The 24,996-nt window shown below is 38.8% G+C and overlaps 2 protein-coding genes across 3 annotated transcripts in view; both read left to right on the forward strand.

Moving 5' to 3' along the window:
- The window catches only part of LOC309688033 (cGMP-inhibited 3',5'-cyclic phosphodiesterase 3A-like), a 69,899-nt gene extending 61,141 nt beyond the window's left edge, over positions 1-8,758 (forward strand). For both annotated transcript variants that reach the window (XM_082503453.1, XM_082503454.1), the window contains 2 exons: positions 1,217-1,466; positions 2,195-8,758. In XM_082503453.1, the coding sequence (XP_082359579.1) occupies positions 1,217-1,466; positions 2,195-2,508 (564 nt within the window). In that variant the 3' untranslated portion in view covers positions 2,509-8,758. The remainder of the gene's footprint in view (positions 1-1,216; positions 1,467-2,194) is intronic.
- Positions 8,759-14,434: 5,676 nt separating this feature from the next.
- The window catches only part of LOC309687464 (solute carrier organic anion transporter family member 1C1-like), a 40,877-nt gene continuing 30,315 nt past the window's right edge, over positions 14,435-24,996 (forward strand). Inside the window, exons 1-2 of the mRNA XM_082502457.1 lie at positions 14,435-15,153; positions 18,898-19,066. Of these exons, the coding sequence (XP_082358583.1) occupies positions 18,971-19,066 (96 nt within the window). The 5' untranslated portion in view covers positions 14,435-15,153; positions 18,898-18,970. The remainder of the gene's footprint in view (positions 15,154-18,897; positions 19,067-24,996) is intronic.

A 24,996-nucleotide genomic window follows, 5' to 3' on the forward strand; every position in this document is an offset into this window, starting at 1 on the left:
GCTTTGGCTCAGTTGTCTTAAAAAACTTTATGGATTATGTAAGTCCTTTGAGTGACAGCATCCCGGGGGGATGGGGGTTGGGGGTGAGAGACAGGGTGGCGAGGGACAGAGCGTATGCGCATGCTTTGCTTTCATAGAGGCGCATGACCTAAATGTGCCATCCTTTGACAGCACTCATTCACAGTCGCACTGAGGAAGATCACAAGTGGAACGAGGCTCTCTGTGACATCAGAGTCAGCGCAGATATAAACGCACACACACACACAAACATGCGTGAATTTTCATCATGCACTGCAATGCACCAATTTAATATTCTACACTTTAAAAATACTCACTTAAAACAAAGTTTCTCTGTTTGATTGTGCCGTGTCTATAAATACACACACACACACACTTTTCACACACAACCACTAGTGCAGTGCACTGACGCCATCCAGGTTTCTGGTTTCCATAGCAATTGGAGCTCTTGGCCCTCTGTCCTCCCGGTGAATAGCTTTGAAAGCTCTAACATCATATAACAAACATAAAAGCACAGTACAGGACTGTCACAATGTATTAAAATACAATACAAGCTGTGTGGTCGTGGGTAATCCAACACAAACCACACGATTTGGGGCAGATATGACTCCGCTTTGGTTTTCTTTATGTGGCCTCCATTTACAGTATACGACTGTTACATAGATAAATACTTAAACAAATCATAATTACAGTTTATCTGATGCGGAGTCGTGCACCCAATCTATACATACACAGCAAAGATAATTAGATTTGTGTCTGCATTTACTGGTGGTGACCATGTGGTTACAAATATAAAGATCACAGTCACCATTACTCTGGAAAATTTCTGCAGGCAGCCTCATTTGGATGACTGATACATACAGATCGGCCATAGTTTGAACTGATGTTTTTCTATTTGTAGTCTTCTTGACCTACTTTCAAGAGACTGTGCCCAGAGGCAGCATATCTGGAAGTTTCTGTGCTTGCCACTTGAGTTATACAGAAGACTAGATGCATAGCTGTGTTTACCTTTGAGTGATATCGTGTTTAATTCATATATTGATTTATTTTAATACAGAAATTAGTTTATGCTGTGTAAAAGCCCTTATTCTCTGCCATCTTTAAAAATGTACAGCTCTTGAAGGAGAGAGTGCAAGACACATCATTTATATTTAATAATTCCTGTTATTCTTACGTTTTCATATTTGTACTCTGCCAGGGCGATGAAGAATCATCCCTGGGCCTTCCCATCAGCCCGTTCATGGACAGGTCTGCTCCACAGTTAGCTAAACTGCAGGAATCATTCATTACTCACATCGTGGGACCACTGTGCTCCTCCTACGACTCAGCTGCTCTTATGCCGGGACACTGGGTTGATGAATCTGAGGGAGACCAGGAAGGACAAGATACAGAAGAGGAGGATGAGGATATGGCAGATGAGGATGCGTCAACAAGTTCTGACACCTCGCGTATGTCAGTCTCTTGATTATTCATGTTGTAGGGAATACCTAACGTATGTCGCTGAATCGTTCCTGTGAGTATTCACTGCATGGGAGGACATGTTCCAGGATAGACTTTCTGTCATTATTTTTGACTCATTTATCGACATTTAATGCAGCTAGTTTCTGCTGCTGTGATAGATGCAAAAAAGACACACAGTATTAATAGTTGAGAACACTATTAATTACTACACATATTCCTAATGGGATAAATAGTTATCATTTGCTTTCTTGCAACAACAAGTGCAACAGTTATCATCAGCATCTATAATTTATTATTTGAAATTCCAGTTCTTTTGATTTTCATATATATGATGCTCATTTCATCATCCCCCTGCAAGTGCAATGTTAGTTTCTCTTTTTACAGTAGTTACGTGCGTCACGCTCCCTTTATTCCTGTAAGTAAAAATAAAAAAAACAAACAAGGAAACCACAGTACTCTTAAATTTTGCTTTTAGCACAAAAATAATATATGTGTGTATATATATATATATATATGTTAATTATCTCACTGTAAAGGTGCAGACTCACTGTTTTCCTGTTTCATGCCTTTCTCGTAACGCATGTGTAAAATGAATATGATTCCTATCTTGTAGCTCTCTGCAAGAGAGCAAATGAGCATGTTTCCCGAAAATCTTCTATTTCTACTCTTTTTCAATCCCAGAATCTTCTCTAACTGTTGGTTTTCTGTCTGACAGAGCGGCAAGAAGCCAAAAAGGTGAGCAGGAGGAAAGTGTTTTGCCAGATCACACAGCATCTTTTGGAAAACCATGAAATGTGGAAAAGAGTGCTTGTTGCAGAAGCCCAGGAGGAGGCTCAGGAAGAGAATCCAAACTGCATTGGCAAGCCCACCGATCCAATAACAGCCATTCACGAGGAAGAGGAGGAGCAGGCAAGCAAAGAGGAGTTGACTGATGGCCTTAATGAAAGGGAAGAGGTGCCAGCTATAGAGGAAGAGGAGATCTTTCCACAATTGGACACTTCAGGAGAAAAAGAGGAAGAACCTGAGTGAAATGATGAACTCTGACCTCCTCTTAAACCAGGAATCTGAACGTTGTCCAAAACGTTTTTGGGTTTTTTTGTTTTTCTTTCCTAACTAAACTCTTTATATGGTAGCCAGCACATCACTTTGACACAACACTGTAGAGGATGTTTTGGGTAAAATGTGCCTAACAAAAACAGGGTTGAGGACAGGGATAAACTCGTACCCAGTGCATCTGACGAGGAGAGAGATGTGAGATGAGCAAGAAGATGAAGCGACAAATGAGGGAAAATAGAGAAAAACTCAGACTGAGTAATCAAGATGGAGTGCATTTGTTTGTTTTGCTGTTTGTTTTAGTTTGGATTTGGCACCCAGACTGCTCATCTTGCACTATGGGCCAACCACGCTGATTCACATCTTCACTCCACCAGTGAGTAATACACTGTCACCCCGCTCCCCCCCTCCCACACACACACTCCTGTCTTTAGTTCCCATGCTATCAGCACACTTTGGAGCCACGCAGCTGCTCGAGGATGTGCACCAGGCCCCTTCTCCGTGAACACAATGGGATGAAAGCCAGCGGAAAAGCCGTGTCCACTGAGCCTCTGCCACGTGAATTTCAGGAGGAGATTGAAAAAAAGAGCCAGTGGTCATGCATTGTGTACACACACTTCACACAGACACACACAGTGCTATAGCAGAAACACACTCCATGCTCAGAACAGATAGGAAGTTTAACAAAGAACTCTGTTGCACCAAAAGCTTTATTCTCATTCAAGGAAAAACATACAAAGCAATGTTTTGTTCTTGTCAAACAATGTTAGTCAGCAATCATTTCTCCCTTTCTTTTGTTATAATTGGTTCAGCGCACCTACACGTTTCCAGTCTGCATAACTCAGGAAGGCAGAAACCCTTAGAGATCGAGAAACAAAAAAAGGACCTCTAGTGTTCTTGTCCTTTTAATTGTCACTGCTTCTGCCTTTTTTGTCACTTCAGTGCGTCCCCAGCAGAGTGTGGTTCTCTTTGTGCAACACCTAATGCACATTAATATTAATCACACTACAGCTAACTCTCAAGAAAGAAACCAGTCGGTAATATAAGGTGTTTTCATATTGCAAGCACATATAATCTGTGCCCACATTTATGGGACCTCTCAACTTGGATCAATCTTTAAGGGATTTGTTAAAGAGAAGAGATTCTGTTTCTCTCCAGTGTAACTTCTAGGCTGGTATGTAGGCCAAATGTTTCAGAAAGTGCAGTAATCCGCCATAGTGGACTAGGCCAGAGCTGAGTCACAGCTCCAAATTACCCAAGAAGATTTACGTTAATAAGACATTTCAACACTGTGAGGCTTATTGCCATGCAGGAGGTGCTGTGCGCCCACAAAAAAACTATACATGGAAGCGTATGACCGGGTCCACACGCATAGGGGTATTCTTTCAAACAGGGGTTTTCTTTTGTTGTTCTAAGTAAATAAATCTGATAAAACACCCTTAAAATGTTTCTGTCCACATGAATGCAAAAGCAGTTAACGAGCCAAGAGTCAGTGATGTACATCTACAGTTGCTTAAAATTGCCTCATGTAAACAAAAGATATGATAGCGTGAACTTTGACCTCTCGAGCCAAAAAACCTTTGGAAAGAGTTTAGAAATATCAGCACCATGAAGCCTATCTGTGTTTTGGAGTGACTTTTAATGATACATAGAAAAAGCTGTTAAAATAACTTTAAAGAACTAGTTGTTTCACTTCCATAAAAAGCCAAAGAAAGTTATAGTGGAAACAGTAAGCCCCTTACATTTCTGAATCCAGCTTAATAATTAACCACATGTACACAAATATATGATATTTACTATCTATTTATTGAATGATGTAGTTTACCTACTATTTTTTGAGAGACTATTTCTCTTCACTCTTTTATTAATGTCACTGTTTGCGCTCGTCTTTGATGTCCTTGGACATTCATATTTGCTGTAATGGAAGAAAATGTGTGAAAAAAAAGAACAGCCTCGGTAATGAGGCTTATTAATGGAAGAATCCTTTCAGCTGGACTTGGAGCTGCTCATGAGAGGTCAGAGGGGTCTCAGATCTTTGTCACAGTTCAGCTGATTCTTTCTGGTGTAAGTCTTTGAAGATGAGCCAGTTCAGTTGGATTCAAAATCATGTGATGATCCACTTCTCCAATTCTCCAAACCGTATTACAGGGATATGCAGTGTAGTGTATTTGATCTGACGTCAGAAAAGCAACAGGGGCTCTTTGTGGATTCAGATCTCAAGAATTTAGGTTACTTAGTTTCTTCATGCAGTGAGTTGTAATGGACAGTTGTTTTTCTTTTATCATATTTGCAAAATAAAAAATGGATGCATTCATTTTGACAAGACTTTTTTTGGGAACCTGCCTGACACTTGAGGTAGGATCAAGGTAGAGATATCGAAGAGGCAGTACAGCATTGTTGACCTGTAGCAATGGATTTTCTGCTTCTGTGGTAAATCTCTGTAGCAGTTTGACAGATTTTATTATTTCATAACGCAACAATTTCAAATCCCTCAAAGAGTGTAAACAATTTGAAGCCACAGACGTCACGCGTGACAGGCTAGCTTTGGCTTGGCAATTCTACTTGTACCTGAAGTGATTAGACAGGGATTAGAGGAGAGCATTAACAGGGCGGAAACATTTACAATGAAAACAGCAGCGCTGAAATTAAACCTAAAAAGAAAACTGTGACAGAAATATAAAAAGCAGCATTACACTTTTCAGTAAGTGTACACTTTATGCAGTTAGATGTTAAACACTGGATCTCAGTCACTAAGAAATACATCAAACAGGCTTGTTTGCTTATTTTTACTGGCTACCTTTACTTGTTCTATTGTAACCCAATTTCTTAACTCAATTAGAGTTTTGCTAATACTCTGGTAATACTGTGTAAATCTGCAGCTGTATCCATTGCACTGTTATCAAAATGTCCATTGTGCAAAGGAGGGCTAAACAGTGCAGCATAATTCCCTTTACTGCTTATACCCTGTACTTACAAAGGAGTGCAGTACCACAGCTTCTTTTTTAATACTATGAAAAAAAAGGCCTGCACTAACTAAATCCTGGGCTTTTTGTTCATGTTTCAGTTCAAGTTGAAAGCCCCTTGGTGTTTGAAGTCTTTTTTATTTACAGTTGCTATCACTCAAACTCAAAGAGGGAAAAACTTAATTAGGTTTTCATTAATAAATTATATTTAGCAAAAACACAAATCAAAGCAGAATTACCTTCAGCATTGATGTCAATCACACAAAAGTCCCTGACTAAAATTCTTTTTTTTTTTAAATTTGACAATTAAAAGAAAAAGGAAGAAAAAGTAAAAGCAAATCGATATGTGATTTGTTTGGTAGCAAAAACTGCAGCACTAGTCATATTTGCATATTTGTAGCATGTGCGGCAATCCGCTCTTGGCTTTACGTGTCACTTCCTGGACCAGTCGTCTTCCACTAGCCTTTCTTTGCATTGGCTTGTTCTGATAGGTTCGCTTATAGCAGGTAAAAATGACCTGTACACACCAGCTGATACACAACAGAGCAACACAACTGTAGATCAAGACATTATTTAGGTTTGCAAGCTTTTAAACTTGAGTTTTAAAAAAACATCGACCCACCTCACTGCAAGAAGCTGCAAGCCTCCTGTCGTACACGTGAATGAGCATGAGCGCCATGCGCTGTAAATACCTGATGCACTATAGAGTATATCAGTACCTCACGTATAATCTAATGTGAACTCTACTACATTGGATATTTCATGTTTCACACCTGTATGGTCCCATTCTCCACCTGTGTTTGGGGGTTTTGTAGACTGTTTCAGATCTCTTTACTTTGTTTTCATTTATCAGAAATTTGAAACTTAACAGATCAGTCAAAAGAGAAATTTACCCTTTGGACACTTCAAAGAGACTTAAGTCAAAGCTGTGATATCGTTTCAAGTTGTTATTTAGTTTATTATCATATTCATTTCAATAATCCAAGAACGCTGCAGCGTGTTGCTGTGTAACATTTTAGGGTTTTAACTAGAGATGAATGATGAACCGGTCAAGGTTTCAAGGGTCACGTGTTTTAGCTTCTCACTACAAATCATATTCTTTAATCGTTGCTAACCATATTTCAATAAGGACAGATCACTCGGAAGAACTGAACATAATTTATTGAGAAAGAGGAGTTAATGTGTTTGACTCCGATGAGCCATCATGGCAGAATGGAATCCTAGCAGTGCAAGGATTTAGGACAGGACCCACCGGCGTCTAGATGCTGGTGGTGGCAGTGAAGACTGAGGCTTGAATAGAGCTCTGACTGAAGTGGCTGAGGTGGAGATGGAAAGGTGGTGGTACGCAGGACAGACAGTCTGAAAGGTAGAATGACGGAGAGCACAGATTTAAACCATTCTAAGTGCAGGCTGATTGGCTCAAAGAAGGCAGGCGAGAAGATGATTGGACTATTGTAATGATGTCAGGATTGAGAATGACAGCGTGCGAAAGGGGTAGACGTGTGAAGAGAAAAGCAGCCGAACACCCAGGAAAAGCAGGCAGATGGGTGAATACAGATCTTCCTTATTGAACTAACTTAAGCTTCATTTAAATGTACGCTTTACAGTTTTAGATTTGAGTCTTTCCTGCATTTCAAGGCAGCCGTTGGTTTTGTTTCATATATGCACAATAATTAAAGAAGAAAAATCTGTTAGCACATGCTAGAAATTTACTCGAGGTTGACAACGCATTCAAGTGAGAAAAACAGTTATTTTTGCTAATGTTTTAATATTGTTGAATCCATCATGTAATTTAAATCGAGCTTTGCATTATGTCAAGAAAACTTCATGAAGACCTAATGTTAACTGAGACGTAATAGATAACTTTTAAAACGTTTTGCATAACTAACAGGAAACCAAAGAAAGCCTGTTTTGTGAAACACGGCTGCATTGTGTAATTTAAAGTATACACTATAGCTGATTTGGAGTAAATAGGCCGATACATGGAAAGCTAGCGACATGGTTAGCTGAAGAATCTGAGTAAAAAATTCTTTACTAACACAAAAAATGTCACATCTGTCAGCTTTTTGTTCTTTGTCATCACAGCAGCACTGGTCAGTGATTTGTACCAGGCAATCACATGGCAGTCATAACTCTTATTTTCTCTTAATTGAAAAAAAAAACAATATTAGAAATATTAGTTATAAAAAAAGAGAGAAACAAACAAGAAAACTGCAGGGTCATAAACTACCCAGTTATTTCACTTTATAAGAGCCAGCATGAGCCAGTTTCCTTTAAATGTTGAGGGGGAGATTGCCAAACACTGGATGAGCTTGTGCAAACCAAAGAAACTTTTTGAACGATGCGTTTTTTTGTGATTTGCACAGAAACAAGCCCTAAAAGGAGCATGTTTTTGGTCAGTGTTATTCCAATACTGGTGAGGGTATCTGAATATGCATATATATTTTGTTCTGTGAAGATAAAAATGAATTCAAGAATTATTGGTATCCATCTGGCATCACCACCGCTCACGGTGACGTGCACGTTAACTGCCTGTTATTCTTTCACTGCCATGTCAACAGGCACCAGTAGCAATGTAACCGGCCTACTGTTCTGTTCGTAGACTGAAGCTCTTGTACTTGTTTTTTTCTTTTCTTATTTGAACCAAAAAAAAAAACTTTTCTTTTTGTATTGTTTGTTGTTTTGGCCAATTTCAAAGGGGAACATGCTCCTGTGCCATTTTCACATATATGTATGTAGACATTGTTTGAATGCTATATTCGTTAGTTTTCCTCTTTCGTCAGAAAGGAAACCAAAAGTCTTTTTTTCACAACTTTAAGCACGATAAAGGAGACTGGTATGTTTTTATCTACTATAGCAGGCACTTCACAGATTCAATTCTTTCCTTCTCTTTAGTATCTTGCACTTAAACACATGTAGCAATACCAACAGGATGAAGAAAATGTGTGATTCACCAATATTTAAGTGAAATTTGACATTTTATTTCAAGATATTGTTTGACTTTGTATAAAAAATATATACTGTACAGATTCAAAAGTATATTATGACAAAAAAAAACTTTTAGAAAAATATTTATTTTTACTGTTTTGGAATTTAGACACAATACTGTAGCTCCTCTATTGCCAGACTTACTGGAAGTGCCTCTTGATAATGTATTACAAAATAACTATACAATATATTGGGATTATTAAAACCTGTCACTAGCAGAGCAGTGTTGTTGTTGTAATGTGAATATTGTTGAATAATAACATTTATAAATGCTTCACGTGTGTGTCTTTCTTTGGTCATTTCTCCAAAAACTCACAGGACTCGCTCTTTAAAGAAATACACAGATATGTTTTATTATGGTAATGTGTTTTCTGCATGACAGAAATTTGAATTTATAATTACACTTTAGAATGTACAGTCACCGGCCACTTTATTAAGAATACATGTTCGACTGCTTGTGAGCGCAAAGATCGATTATATGACAGAAACTCAGTGCATTAAGGCATGCAGACATTGTCAAGAAAACTTCCTGATGTTCAAATCGAGCATCAAAATGGGGAAGAAATGTTATTTATCTGAATTTGAATGCGACATGGTTATTGGTGCCAGACAGGCTCTTCTGATTGTTTCAGAAACTGCTGATCTGCTGGGATTTATCCAGTGAGCGGCAGTCCTCTGGGTCAAAATGTCTTGCTGAAGTCAGAGGTCAGACGAAAATAGCCAGAAAAGTTGGAGCTGACAGGAAGGCAACAATAATTCCGATAACCACTTGCTTCAACCAAGGTGTGCAGAAGAGCATCTGTGAATGCACAGCACACTGAACCTTGAGGCAGATAGGCTACAGCAGCAGAAGACCACACCGAATGCCATTCCTGTCAGCTAAGAACAGGAAACTGAGGCTACAATTTGTACAGACCTATGAAGAAATTGGACAACAGATGAGTGGGAAAATGGTGCCTGAGTCTCACTTTCTGCTGAAATATTTGAATGACAGAGTCAGAATTTGCATAAACTACATGAACAGCTGCCTTGTATCGATGGTTCAAGCTAGTGTTGGTGCAGTAGTGTAGAGAATGTTTTCTTGGCACGCTTTGGGCTCCTTAGTACCAACTGAGCATCGTTAGTGCCAGAGTCTACCTGTGTATTGCTGCTGACCATGTCCATCCCTTTATGACTACCCACTACTACTACTCTTCGGATGGATGCTTCCAGCAGTATAAGATATCATGTCATAAAGCTCAAATCATTTCAAACTGGTCTCTTGAACATGACAACCAGTTCATTGTATTGAAATGTCCTCCACGGTCACCAGATTTCAATCCAATAGAGCAACTGTGGGATATGGTGGAACAAAGGATTCACATCGTGGATGTGCAGCCAGCAAGTTTGCACCAACTGTGTGATTTCATCATGCCAATATGGAACAAAATGTCTTCTGCACTGTTCTGGACAGAGATCGCACACGTCAGTCCAGGATCCATCCTGAGTCACTCACCCTGTTCACTACCCTGTGGTCAACGTCTGAGCCAGTATGGCTTCAGTTATACTGTATGACTCTCGCTCATATTCGAGGTAGGCTTGGGTAGCATGGGGGCTAGTCTGGGCCCCCCTACTGGATGCACACACCTTGGATGCTCACAACACATGAAACTGGGTTTAATCTTACTAGTGATGTCATGTTTTTGTTGTTTTAAATGAGTACCAACTCAGTCCTTACGTTCTTAAAAGTCCTTTAGACATATAGCTCTCTGAATAATTCTATAATTCTAAACCTTTTTGTCAAATTAATGGAATTTTTTAAAAGTTATTAGTATTTACTAATTCTGATGTAGACAGTCAAATAAATCAGCTGCATCTCCTCTCTAGTACAGATTGAAATGTGTTTATTAATCTTGTTTTCACTAAAGCTGCCTTTCTCTTGAGGTGGTCTTTGTCAGATTGATTTTATGTCAGCCTTTGGAATTTACTGGTGAGTGTATTAAATATCATGGCACATCTTTTCTACCATTTGCTCTGTGAACTGAAAATATAGGACAAGTTTTGCCCTTGATCTTTATGATGTGCTACGTTTCAGTCAGATGGTTTATGCACAAGCCAGTGCCCTACATTTTTCTCTCAGTTTTCATTCTGTATTCTGCAAGGAATACATGTACACTCTCCAGGGAGACGCTTGCTCTTTTCCCCATCACTTCCTCCCCCCCCCCCCCTTTTCACTCTCAGTCAGTTCTGGTCATTCTGTCCTCTCTCATAATCTCTTCTTCCCTACTTATTCCCTTTCATTTGTTCCTTCTTCCCATAATCCCTGACCTTCTTAAATCCGACTTTGTGACTCCTGTGGATAATGACTATGCCCAGGAATCAAGTGTAGTGAATCAGAAGGAGGGACCATCACTCACACGCCACCATTAGTTCATAGTAAGCCAGTTCAGACCGTTCGAATTCCCTATGTCATCTTTAATTTATCTCACTATGATCACTTCTACACGGACTAAATCTGAAATCTTTTGCTGCATTTTGACCTTTCGGTTCTCATTATAAGTGGGTGTTTACCACAAGCTGATAAATGCAAAAACACCTTAGTTTACAGAGCCTCCAAAGTAATTATAAAGCTCTCGTAAAGACACAGAGACGATAAAGGAACCTCACTCCAGTTACTGTGGGGACTGTGTAAAATTACAACGTTAGATAGTAAAAAAAGAAAACTGGATTGCTGTAGGTGCTTTCCTTTAAATGTCAGTGTTGAAAATGTAACATAAAAGAAAATTTTGGACAAAGCTTGAATTTTGAGCTTAACAGGTGTGCAAAATGTTTAGCACACCTGTTATTATATTTTCTTCTTTGCACAATTAAGTAACGTGGGGACCCTACTGGACACAACACGTGAAACTGGCCTTAATCTTACTAGTGATGCCATTTTTTTATTTTTTTAAATGAGCCCTTAAGTTCTTAAAAGTCCTTTAGACAAAATATCAAAACATAAAGTTCTTTAAATAAAGAGCTTAAGTTTTGCCTTATCTGTTATAACAAAAAGTATTATGTTTCAACAGTAAAAATATTAATTTGATTAAGAGGCTTGTGCATATTGGTGGATTATTACAGACACATAAAACATGATTTTGATCATTTCCAACACTCTTAATTTTAGACATCTGTTAAGCACTGGATAAAAAGAAAATGCCTAAGAATGCAACTCCAGATCCATTTTGTAGATGTGTTTGTGTTGATTTATAACTCAAAATGTCCAAACAGATTGATTGAAGCATTGAAGATAGAAAAACTAAAACAAATCGTAAATGCCCACAGTTTAAGATTTTGACTTTAGTCACTGTGATCAGTGATGTCAAAGGCTGCCGACAAGCAAACAGGAATAAAAAATCTCCCAACAAGATGCTTTGCAAGCCCAACGATTAACCGACCCAAACCTTATACCCAACTGAAATTTCTCTTTTACCTTTTATTTCAACTGTTCTGCTATAGCTTGTCTAGGACCTTGGAAAGAACAATTTTAAGACTGGCCAGAATTATTAAGGATTGAGCACCCTTCTAAGGACAACTTCCATTTGAAAGTAATCAGAAACGGCCTGAAAGGAAAGAGAGGCATAATATTACCAGAAATAATCAGGTTATGAATAGCATCTTCAGAAGGAGGGCATGAGGTAGCGCCAGTGCTCACTGGACTAGAGTATTATCTTACAATCACAGCACCATTAAATGAGAGCATGGACAGAACCAGAAGGAATGATTTTTATTGTACATTCTACATTAACATTCATTTGAAAGTTGGATTGTGAAGGATAAATTGCATTGTCATAGATCAAGATAGGAATAAATAAAAAAGCATTAAATATATACAAATATATACATACAAAAATATATATACAATAAATTGCATCAAAAAAATCAAACTTAAAAAATGTGATCCAAAAATATAATTGTTATGATTCTGAAAAGTTTCATTCCACATAATGGGTACGTATATATATTTTTTGATTTTAAAATCTCTGCACTATTAGCCCAATTTTTATGTGGTTAAAATGGGATTGCTGATATTTAAGCATGTTTTGGGTGTATGACCTGATGTGTAAAAGAAAATCTCTGACTATTTCACAAAGTACTTTAGACCCCTTTAGGCCAACTGGGGGCTGTTTTCTCAAAAAAATGAAGCAGTATCATTTTAGAATAAAATTCCTGATCAGCTGATCAGCTAAAATTGCAAACTCATGTAGATTTAGGACAGGACCCGCCCCCGTATCTAGAGGGAACAGCACAGAAAAGCAGCCTAACACCCAGGAAGGAAAGCAGTTCAGTGATTACAGATATTTCTTATTATGCTTCATAACAATCTGCAGCAAAACTGCAGTGGTTTCTGAGTCATGCTTAGGGATGCTTTTTTTCTGTGTTGCTCAGAAATTGAAGCAATTAACTTCAGTCACAGCCATTTCCATCTCTCATGCACACACTTACACTCCTACACTTTTGTTACCTGCTGATTACACATTTCTTAGGCTCTACGTAGCTAACTTAGCAACATGTGTCTGCATATGTAAAGCCCATAGATTACTTACTGTACATTAGATAACAGCAACTTTTTTAATCAGTTAATTTTAATGCAAATGTTTAAACTTCATAAGTTGATACTGCTCTTATATCAAGAATGTGAGCTGATCTGCCTGCAGTCGAGACCTTTCCCCAACTGAAAACATTTCCTGCATCATGAAATGAAAAAGACCAAAAAGTAGATCCGGGAATATTAAGTAGAGAAGACTGGGACAACAATCCTCTCACAAAAATTCAACCAACTGGTCTCCTCAGTTCCCAAACGTTTACGGACCGTTGTTAGTACTCAGTAACCCTGTCCCAGCTTTTATGGGATGTGCTACTGTCATCAAATTCAAAGTATTTTTGTTAAAATCATAACATTTCTCACTTTAAACAAATAATATGTTGAGTTTATGAAATCTGCAAATCTCTGTATTCTGTTGTTATTTACATTTTACACAGCATCCCAACATTTTTAGAAGTCGTGTTAAACAATCAAAATATACAAGTGTGACTCTTTAACCTGTGAGGGCTTCATTTTTATGCATCAGTGATTAAATGAGAATGAGGATGCCACACAAAACCCTGCAAGTCAATTGTATTAATGCAACAGGTTGAGCCCTCGTCTGCAGTACATTAACCTACTTTAATGAGACAGCTGCAGGTTCTGAAGACAGAGATTGAATGAGACACTGAATGAGAAAATTCAAGGACACTCCACCGTGTCTGTATGCTTTTTGTAATGTGCACCATCTGACAGTTGTGACCGCCAGTGCAATCAGATACAACTTGGCAGGACAGGTGCTACACGAACACTACGGAAATCTGCTACCCGTCACCTCCTGTTCCTACTTACCCACGTAAAACTGAGCTGTCCTCCAGGACGAGGGGGTTAAGGTGTATGCTGCTGTCATGCATAAAGATCTAAACACTTCACACAGGGACAGCAGTGGCACGTTGTTGGGCTCAACATGATGTGGACACTATTCTGCTAATAGAAGAAAAAAGTAAAGTTTGATGACAGCATTTCATATTTGTGTCTAGGTGGATGTATTGGGTTGATTAGAATTTGCTTAACAGTAGCTTCTTCATATATATATATATATATATATATATATATATATATATATATATATATATATATATATATATATATATATATATATATATATATATCTCCTTTCACTAGCCTGTTCTAAATTTGAACAGAGTCGAGATTTCAGCAGTTGAGAAGAACCAAACGGGACTTTTATGAATCTGCACTGGCGTGACAATGGGTACATTTGTTCTTTGTGCACAGCTGCAGAGTAACAGGATCAAATCGGCAAAAACATACTGTCACTTTAATGAAAGGAGCGCACACAAACATACAGTTCATTATAAAAGGCTTACACAGAGACCAAGAGCGGGGATGTACACAGCGGAGGCTCAACTATCAAATTTTGTAAACCAAATCAAAGCTCAGGACAAATATTCTTTGAAAAACATATATTTAAATTGAAGAAGCGTGATGTTCTCACACGAACCCGGTGAATGACCAGCTCACAGCTTGTTGACAAACGCACGACACTGTAGGTTACATGATTCCAATAAAGCTCCGCCGAACTGTGCAGAAATTAGGGAGGAGGGGACAGACTGTCTGAGGAGAGAGGGGGAAAGGAGACAGAATGAAAGAAAGGAGAAAGCGAAGGAGAGAGAGCAGTATATTATGAAAGACACCGAGTAGACTCATCGTACCAACGCCTCTCTGTCTGCAGTCAGTCGAAGACGAAGAAAAAGAGGAAGGGGGGAAACCCGTTGTAGGGCGACCTCTCTGAGCGCATCTTACGCCCTGCATCTCACTAACACACAGCCCACATCACGCAGTGAAGACTTGTGTCACGGGACTAAAACGCCTGTGTAACTTGGAACACTGTGCCCGAGAGTTGCCGTGGGTGGAAATGAACTCTGAAGGTGGGCTTCGTGTCGGCGCATTCACCGTAAGAATCGGCGCTTCTGCTCATCACCAGTCCACATGAGAAGTTTGACAGGAGCAGGTTGAAGGGAGTCTACCAGTGCTTCCGATAGGCTGTTCACTTTGTAGGCTGCAGCTCGCGGTCGGAACTCGACCACTGCTCCACAGGACACTGAGGTGAGTTGGGGTTTTTTAACAGTTGCTGTTGTTTTGTAGGCTGTTGTGGGCTAAGTCAAGTCAGACTTTTAACATGTCTGCATTCGATTAAATTCTCACGCTAAATGCCAGCAATTCATTTTAAAACACATCAACCTAGAGTTTCATCAAAGAAATTGAAGTTTATGTAACCTGTAGTGATCGGGACTAGTTAACAGTAGTGACCTATAAGACGTGCAGGGAATTGTGTATGTGTGTGTGTGTGTGTGTGTGTGTGTGTGTGTGTGTGTCTCACAAAGCACCTGCAGTACCTGCATGGCATCCTGACAAAGGAGCCTTACAGCAGGATCCTGAGTTTTAACTTGCCAGAGGTTTTTCATGCACTAAAAGATGTTCCTTTGATGAAGTTTGACCTGCTTGCGTTATGAAATGCTTTAAAATGCCACCTTAACTAATGTCTCAAAAAGGACGTTCGTAAATTGCAGGAATAGCGCTTGGGGACATTAAGCCCTCCTGTAGGTACTAGAAGCTTTCAATTTGAGTAGATCCTCCTGATTTACTGCCTAAGCAGTTATAAGGATATTGTTGAAACAGATGTGCAGGGTAACTGGTGGGTGCTTTAATTTGTGTTCAAACTATAGCAAATATGATGGAGATATAATCCAAATTTAACCATCATTTCCAAACTTTTCCTAACACCAACACAACATCTAAATCCAAATAATCCAGACATTTAATATTTTCATTACCTGAAATCTTAAGCTGTACACGGTTTAACCTGTACAAAGTGTTATTTTTACATAGGCAGCAAAATGCCGTAAGTGTGGTGATTCATCTATGCACTTTACTGCAATTCTCATCCAGCTGGTGACATGGACATCATAAAGGCATGATCAGATTTGTTATTGTTAATTTCCCAGGATGTTGCCTGCCTTCAAGCTGCACCTTTGATTACTGGAAGGAGTCGTTCGTTTCTGTTTAGATTTCTGCTCTGCGCTGAGATTTTGCATGCAGAATACAAGATGAGGACACATATGTCTATCATGCTAATAAGGAACAGATAAAGAATGAGGCTTGATGAGCGAGAGGGCAGCACATTCAGTCAGTCACAGCTTGTGTCGGGTGTATATGGTACATGGTATATTGTTTTATTTAAAAAGAAAGAAACGTTTGTGTAGACAGGTGTATATTCGGGAATGATACAGGTATGCGAAGTGCAAAAGTCCTCTCAGTGGTCTAGTGGATAGTGGAAGCTCACTAGAAGCTCAGTTTGTTTGTATCAGAATTATATTTGTATGTGATTTGAACATTTCTTTCAATGCTGACTTACAAGCCAGCCTATTAACCCAGAGATTCAGAAGCTGAAGTCATCCTCCTTCAGCAGTGATTCTGTTTAGGTAATTTAATGAAATATGGCACAATAAAGCCAGATTAAATGCTATTTAGCTGAGTACTTACAGCTGACTAACGTATATCTTTTTTGGGACGCTGTTTTATGAACTCAGTCATCTACTGTTGGTCAAATTCCTTGAAAGTAGGTCAGACCTGTTGCAATAAGCCAGCTCATTTTAGTCTGTTCTAAATAAAAGAGCCAATCAGAGAGAAATGTAAATGTGTTACATGTAATAGTAATAACAGCAGTGTCACTGACATAAATGCTAAGAGCAATGAGTTTGTGTTATTTTCTGCAAAGCGATCGTCAGCTCGCTTCCCTGGAGCAATTACATTCACTGTTTCACATGACTGCTGAAATGGACTGAGGAGGGAGGAGAAGGCAAAACGTGAAATAAGCAAGACAAATGCGAGGAGCTAGAGATAAAGAATTCATACACGGGCAGAGAAAAGGGTCAGAGAGGGACCAGTGAAAGAGATTTAAAAGGAAAGGATAAACACAGCATCCGTTATTTTATTTCTCCACCTTTAGAATTGCCTTTTTGTTTTCAGTATACTCACGAAGAACAACCACAGTATTCTAGTTTGCCATGCAAGGCATTGCCTGCAGACGACAGCTTTTTAAAAAACTCTTTTTTGATTCACCAGAATCTAAAAACACCTTTCATTCCTGATTTACACTCACAGCTTCATATAAAAATGTACAAGAATGAACAACATTATAAAATGCTGCTGTCAAAAGTTATAGACTTATTAAGAAAAAAACACCACCACTGTGGGGCTTTTACAGTGAATCAGCTGTTTTCACAAAGTGTTGATTTGTCGTCAGTGAGACAAATGAGACAAATAAAAAGAAAAAAACAGATTTAGACAAAGAGGGCTCTGTCTTTAGATTTATTGTAAAAACTGGGACATAAAAATCTTTGCATAGAGCTATAAAACACCCGAATGGTTAGCACAAGCATGAGTATATTATGGGAAACCGATTCTGTTTTTTGGTTTTACTCACACAGATGATGCTCATATCAGTGTAGTTCTATTCTGCGCGACACTACACGCAATGACCTGGCGCTCCAGCAGTGCCTGGATAGGTTTGTTATGGAAAATCCCTAACAAGACTGGCGATAACGGTACATGTACTGTGTGTATTTTACTATGCTTGCTAAAAATGATGAGGTTAAGTGTGTGGATTGTACTGTGAAGTATTCAACAGCAGCATGTTGACTCTGCTCTGATGTATCTAAAAGGAGATCTCAGGGACGTTTTATTTTTTTCTTTTAAGTTCTGAACTTTTGGATTATGTGGCATTAAATACAAAATAACAACTAACTACTTTAATAAATAACAGTTAGAGCCTGACCACTTTATTCACCAGTATTGGCTATTTGTATTGGTGTTTAGAAATGAAATTTTTAAAGTGAAGAATGGACGAGGCAAACGCCCTTCAACCGTGTTACTTGTGTTGACACAGCATAGTGTGTCCTCTACAGAACTCTGCAATTTCCCTGTTTAAATACATACCTTCAGCAGATGTGAATGCAGTTAGGCAACACGTGAGTAAATACAGAGAATATTGGATTTTTTAAACCAAATATCAGCATCAGTTTTATAAATCCAACATTGGTCAAGCTCTAATATCATCTATCATCTAGTATAAGTACTTTAAAGTCTCAGTGGATAAATTAAGGCAAATACTTACTTTCCTCAGGCCACAGTGTGGCCACTTGATGGGCAGGTTACTGACAGTAGAGGCAAGCCGGAGTAAACCTGGATCAGCAGTTTAGTGGCGGGCACGTGGCGGTTATCATCATCTATCATTAGTCATCATTGTTCTTTCAGCTTATTTCAGACGCATTTTCTCCAAGTTTATAGAAAACCTTCCCACACCGACAGAATGCATTTTTGGCCCCCAGAAGCAACTGTTTATCTTCTAGGAAATCAAATTACCTCTGATATGATATCATTTCAGTGCACTGAAGTTCTTAGACATAAGATTACAGTCTTAACATGCCTCATAGCTGAGTTTATGCTTCATTGTATTCTGTCTTGTGGTCTGTTACTACCCATATAATACAGCAGGGTGTGTAGTTTGATATGTTTGAATGTTTCGTTTAAAGATAAAAACATATTGTGGTTTAATATAGCTAACTGTATTTTTTTCTTCTGAGAATCCAGAAGTCATCACCTTTTATTTGGTATTTCAGTTTTAAGCTTACTAAAACAAAATTCAGAAACCTGTTTGTCTTTAATGTTTTGTTATGTTTCTAGGATTATGAGTTAGTTTCCTCTCTGCCAGCCGCCAAAGACATGTTTCTGTTTTTTTGTGTGCTGAGGATAAGAAGTGGGTCACATGCTTGAATTATCCATTTGCAGGGTTGCATGCCTCAGTGCCAAGAAATTGCAATACGTGGGAGACCTCTGCTAAGAAGAAATACATTTGTGGAGGATGGAGGAGAGAACTGAGGAAGGACACACACAGGAGAACGGAGGCAGTGATTGTGCAGCCAGACAGCCTCGCACCTCTCCCTGCACCAGTCTGAGGGTACACACAAACTGCCATGTCCTCTTTGTAGATGTAGTGAGTGTGTAAGTGTGTCTGCTGTGGAGTCACATGCTCTCTCTGTGTACGCTTTCAGACATGTCTGTGTGTGGAGACCAGAAATAACTAAATAACTAAATTAGAGCAGTCCAATAATCCAGCAAGCCTCTTCCTGCAAGAATGATGTGCATTACAGCACGTACCCTTTCATTTTTTAAATATGGAAACAGAGTATATGAGACAAAAGGCCATTCAAAGCTCTTCTTTGGATGTTGCCTGCCTTTTATTCCATTCTCTGTCGAGATGATCACACACTGATTCAATAATATTAAGGTCTGGGTTCTTGGGAGACCAATCCATGACTGATAGTGTTCCACTGAGTGCTTTTCTCTCCAGGTGTGCTTTTATTGCACTGGCAGTGTGTTTGGGGTCCTTGGCATGCTTAAAAACAAAGCCTTGGTAAATCAGACACTTTCCAGATGTTATTTTATGGTGGATCCAAATCTGATGGTACTTTTATGCGTTCATAATTTTGACAAGATCCCCAGCACTACTGACTGAAATGCAGTTGCAACCATGACAGAGCTTCCACCGTGTTTTATAGCTAGCCTTTCTCTCCCCTGATCTCATCTGCGTATTCTGACAATAATTTGAACCAAAAGTTTCAAATTTGGATTTATTACTCCAGAAAACCTGGTTCCTGTTCTTGTGTAACCTCATCTCAGCATTTCTGATGAAACTTCAATGAAACTTTTCAGGTTCTGTGTCAAGTCTTTGAGTTTTAGGCCTGCCACTTGTCCAGTTTTCTTAATGACACACTGCGCACCAGGCAGACACATGAATACATTTTCAGCTAACTGCCCTTTGGGAATCACCTTGTTAATGCAAAAAAAAAAAAAGCAAAACTTAGCTTTGTATACCTTCAGCTAACGAAAGAAGAACAAATTATGTGTTTTTGCCATTGCCTTCTACTAGATTCAAAATTAGCTCTTTGCTAAGCTATGTAATAGAAACACAACACGGGTTCATGTTTTGCATTAGGTTCCTTTTTTATACTTGAATGATTCACGGGTCAGTGTTAAGTGGCTTAATGAACAAAAGAGAAAAAACATTCCTCTGAAAATGGTCAGGTACAAGGACTGGACTGAAAATGAGTAAAACAAAGCAACAATTTCCAAAGAAAAACTTTGAAAGACCTTCAGGAAGCCTGGAGGATTAATGCTCAAGAGCTTTAAGAATACTAAAACTCTGGGTCCTTGGAAGCAAAATTATACACCGTACTCCATGTGTGCATGACGAATACTGTATTTAATAAATTTTGACCTTTCTTTCTTAATAAAAGAGCACAACCAATTGTCAGAGGGAATGAATGAATCATCTCTGTCTTCTACTGAATATGCTGTCCCTGCAGTTTCACCGTTGATCTGTTCATGGCCATAATCTCTGTCTGTATTAGTTTGAAACTTTTCGTCTCTTGGATTTCACTTGTTGAGGAGTTTCATCATCTCAAAGCACAGAACAACACCTTGTAACCACAAAACAATTTTCCAATCTTTGCAGTGCTTTCTTCTTTCTTTTCCTCACAAAACATGTAAAATCAGCCACCTAATAGCAATTATTCATCTTAACAATATTGTCTACAAACACTAAACACTCCTGATTTTTTGTTGTTGTTGAGCAGTAAAAGTCATCCAAGGATAAAGACGCTCAAATCAAGCATTCTCAGGGTAGTGATTTTTTAAATGATTTTTTTTTTTACAGTAATCTCCCTCCCGTGTCTTGTTGTTGCTACAGTAAAAATGTAATAATGGTTATTCAAATTTTGTTGAGGTGAAATTAACAAAAATAGCACAGAGCAAGATGCAAATCTCATATTGTCGCATAATGACCACCTCAGGCTTTCCATCTCAGTCTTTCCCTTCTCCTGACTTAAGCGTTTATATAACATAAGAAAAACTTCCAATTTGCTCAAAGCATGTCTCTGCCAACAACATGAAAGTTATAAAACCTTAAATTAGATCAGACAGCGTTGTTTCTTTTTCCCCACTTGAAAGTGATGTGAGACAATGGTGTTCAAGCAGCTTATCATAATACAGACTGCAGTGGCAGGACAGACTTACTTCTTCTCAGAATTGTTTGGTTCCCTGACCGGCAGGGTGGGACATGGCACAGCCCGTTTCAACTCCGATCAGGTGCTCAGTGTTATTCTCTGCTTTTTGTTAAATCCACCGGAGTCTCAAACTTTGGTGTCATAACGCCTCAGTTTTTTGTTACTTCTAAATCATTCTTACTTTCTAATCGTGTATAGTTAATTATTTTATTCTTTATTAGGTGGATGATATCAAATGAGCCAAGAACAAAAGCAGGTCACAGGTCACGAGGAAGCTTTTGCTTCAACTTTCACACAGACTTAATGTGAATGTCTTTTTAGTGATTTCTAATCATGTCGAGGCCACTGCTTATTTGCCACTTGGTGGAACACTGGTTTGGAGGTCACAATGCTTGCCATTGTTGAAAAATCCCAAAGCAAGCAGGATGTTATTCAGAAAGAAAAGTAGTCCGTTACCACGTTTATACTTTTGTTAAATTGTTAGGATGTCTTACTCACGAAGGAATAATCAGTTCCTGATGACTAGGTCTTTTGAGTGCCTATTGTACTTTTTATTATACAAGCAATTACCTTCATTGTCAGTATTATCTGTAACAGAATGAGGTGTATTACGGTTCTTTGGCTACTTCTTTTAGAGAGATGTTGTGTCATTGGGTGTTTTCACACATTACATAATTTACTGGTTGTGTAACAATGCAGTTTAACTTGCTGATCAATTTCATTTAAGAACATTTCTTTTACAATCCTACTTTAATTCTGAAAAGCATGCTGAATAACTGTACCAAATAATTCAAAAAAATATGAATTATGCTAAGAGTTGACATGCATCAGACATCTGGCTCAACTTCAATGAGCTCTACGCTGGTACCACATTAAAGAGAATGGGTAAACCCATGAGTTACCTGGAAAAATGCAGAGGTGCATAGAGACTACTTTTTATAAATACATCTCCAGGAGATTTTGCCACTCACCAAAATACAAACACTTTGATTTTTGCTGTTACTGAACATAAATGAAGAACTTTATGACTGCAGTAAAGTCAACTTGTGTCTCAATAAAAGTGATATTTGGTGTGAGCTGACTGACTCCAACTGATTTAAATGCGACTTAGATGAGAAACAGTCATGTGTGACACAGAGGCTTAATTCCCTCTAAGTGTCACTGCTGATTGGTGGCAAGGAGCCTTCACTTGGTGGGAAAAAAATGTGTATGCATGCTTGCTTCATCCCCACCATTAAATGTCATGTCATGACCTACTGGTGTTAATGCTCTACAGCTAGCACTGGCCGGCATGATCTCACCTCACATTGATGGGGTCCCTCAGTCTATCCTGCTTCTAAGGATAGGTGCTGACATAAGACATATTATTAGTCACAGTCTTAAACTCATTATTATCTTAACATATCATGTTAAATATACTCAGAGTTACTTCCATCTGTCTAATTTGTTGATGTAGTTTTACAACAACTGTTTCCAATAAAGCGACTACTAAATGGTCAAAAAGGCCAATCTGTGACCTCAAATCAGATTTGTTATAAAACATCAAGTAATAGCAAAGTACACAAGAAAAGGACATATAGGATATTAAATGAATGTGTTGTCTCTAAGCAATAAATCCATAATAGCCCTTCATCAAATTATAATTTAGGTGCTTTCAGAGTGAGTCTGCGAGCTCTGTTTGCAGGATTTAAATCATCTAGCAATCACAAAGTCAATTACAAGTCTTTTCACACATGATTGAGTTAGGCCTCTAAACAGACAAAAAGTCCATACAGGAACTAAGATGTGGCAGCAAGTTCCAAACTTTCATTTGGTAAAGTGGGACTTTCTGCTAAACAACTTCAAGAACGTACTTTCTTTATGTGCACAAGCAACTTTAGGTAGTACTCTTGTGACAGATATTTGCATTTTGTTTGTCCCGTTTCAATTCTCTGCGGCATCTGTGGCATGCAAAGGCTTCTTCTAGTCCTCATTAAATCATGACAAAGTTGATTATACAATATTAACTTAAAAACATTAAGGCATCATAGCATAATTGTTCTCTATTAGCATTACTGACGTCTAGCTGCAGTTTCTTAACTCTGCTAGCTTATTAAGGGCATTAGAAACCGGCACTGATTAACACAATTAAATAACTAGGATTAGCCCTTAACCTTATGATGTTATGCCAGGATTGTTAAGGCGTCCCCTGTGTGTCTCCGTGAGTCGTCAGAGTACTGTGGTGCATAAATAAACATATCAACAAACATTTCTTCAGATGTAATTTTAGATTTACATATTTATACTCACTGGCCACTTGATTGTGTAAATTGCTAGTACTTGATTGGACCCGCTTTTGCCTTCAGAACAGCTTTAATTCTTTGTGGCATAGATTCACCAAGAAACTAAAAACCTTGATTCTCCTCTGAGATTTTAGCCCACTTTAACATAATAACATCACACAGTTGGTTTGTCAGCTGCACATCCATGATGCAGATTCTGCCACATGCCAAAGGTGCTCTGTGATCTGGTGACTGTGGAGGCCATTTGAGCACAGAGCACTCATTGTCACATTTAAGAAACCAGATGATTTGAGCTTGTGACTGGGTGCGCTATCCTGCACTGTGATACACTGGAGCCATGAAGGGATGGAAATGGTCAGGAGCAATAGTCAGGTAGGCTGTGGCATTTAAACAATGCTTAGTTGACACTACCAGGCCAGAAGTGTGTCAAGAAAATGTCCCCAACCCCATTAATCCATCACTACAGTGTCAGCTATTGATACGAGGCAGAATGGATCCATTCTTTCTTGTTGTTTGCACCAAATTATGACCCTATCAATTGAATGTCACAGTAGAAATGGAGACTCATCAGACTCAAGCAAAGATTTTCCAATCTCTTGCCGTTCAGTTTTAGTGACTCTGTGTGAATTGTAGGCTTAGTTTTCTGCTCTTATTGAATAGGAGTGGCAACTGGTGTTATCTTCTGCTGCTGTGTGGTCAGAGATGCTCTTATGTATAACTTGGTTGTAAGAAATGGTTATTTGAATTAGCGTTGCCTCTATTTCTGCTCAAAGGAGTCCGGTCATTCTCTCCTGACCTCTGGCATTAACAAGACAAGTTTGCCCAGAGAACTGTTTTGGGACTCAAGTGAAGCACAGTGACAGCCATTATCCACAAATGGAGAAAACTTCTCAGGAGTAGCGAGCCTACTAAAATTACTCCAAGAGTAAAATGACAATTCATACAGGAGATCACAAAAGACCCCAACCTAAAAAAAAACCTACAGGCCACACTTACCTCGGTTAAAGTTCCCGATCCAACAATAAGAAAGAGACTGGGCAAAAATGGCATCTATGGGAGAGTTCAAGGAGAAAACCCCTGCTGACTAAAAGGAACACAAAGGCTCGTATCACATTCGCCAAAAAAAAACAAACATCTTGATGATACCCAGGACTTTTGGAAAAATATAACGTGCACTGACATGAGAATTATTTGGGAGTGTTACATCCCTTAACATCTGGCATAAAACTTACACAACATTCCAAAAAAGAACATCATACCAAAAGTCAAACATTGTGGTTCTGTGATGGTCTGGGGCTGCTTTGCTGTGTCAGGACCTGTAATTCCTGGAGTTTGGGCCCTGATGCTCAGGCACACTTGGGTTATGGAACAGGACAGCAGGTCCACCTTAATTGGAGATTATGTATTGGAATTTCAGGAGCGGGACCACACGCTCCTTCCGGTTGTCAGGTTCCCACAGTACTGCAAGCTGATCATTCTAGTTTACGTGCCCCACCCTCCCTCCCACCTTATTCTCAATTCTTTAACTTCTTTATTTCTAT

Source organism: Aulonocara stuartgranti (assembly GCF_965226115.1).
Source record: "Aulonocara stuartgranti genome assembly, chromosome: 14".
Taxonomy (NCBI): domain Eukaryota; kingdom Metazoa; phylum Chordata; class Actinopteri; order Cichliformes; family Cichlidae; genus Aulonocara; species Aulonocara stuartgranti.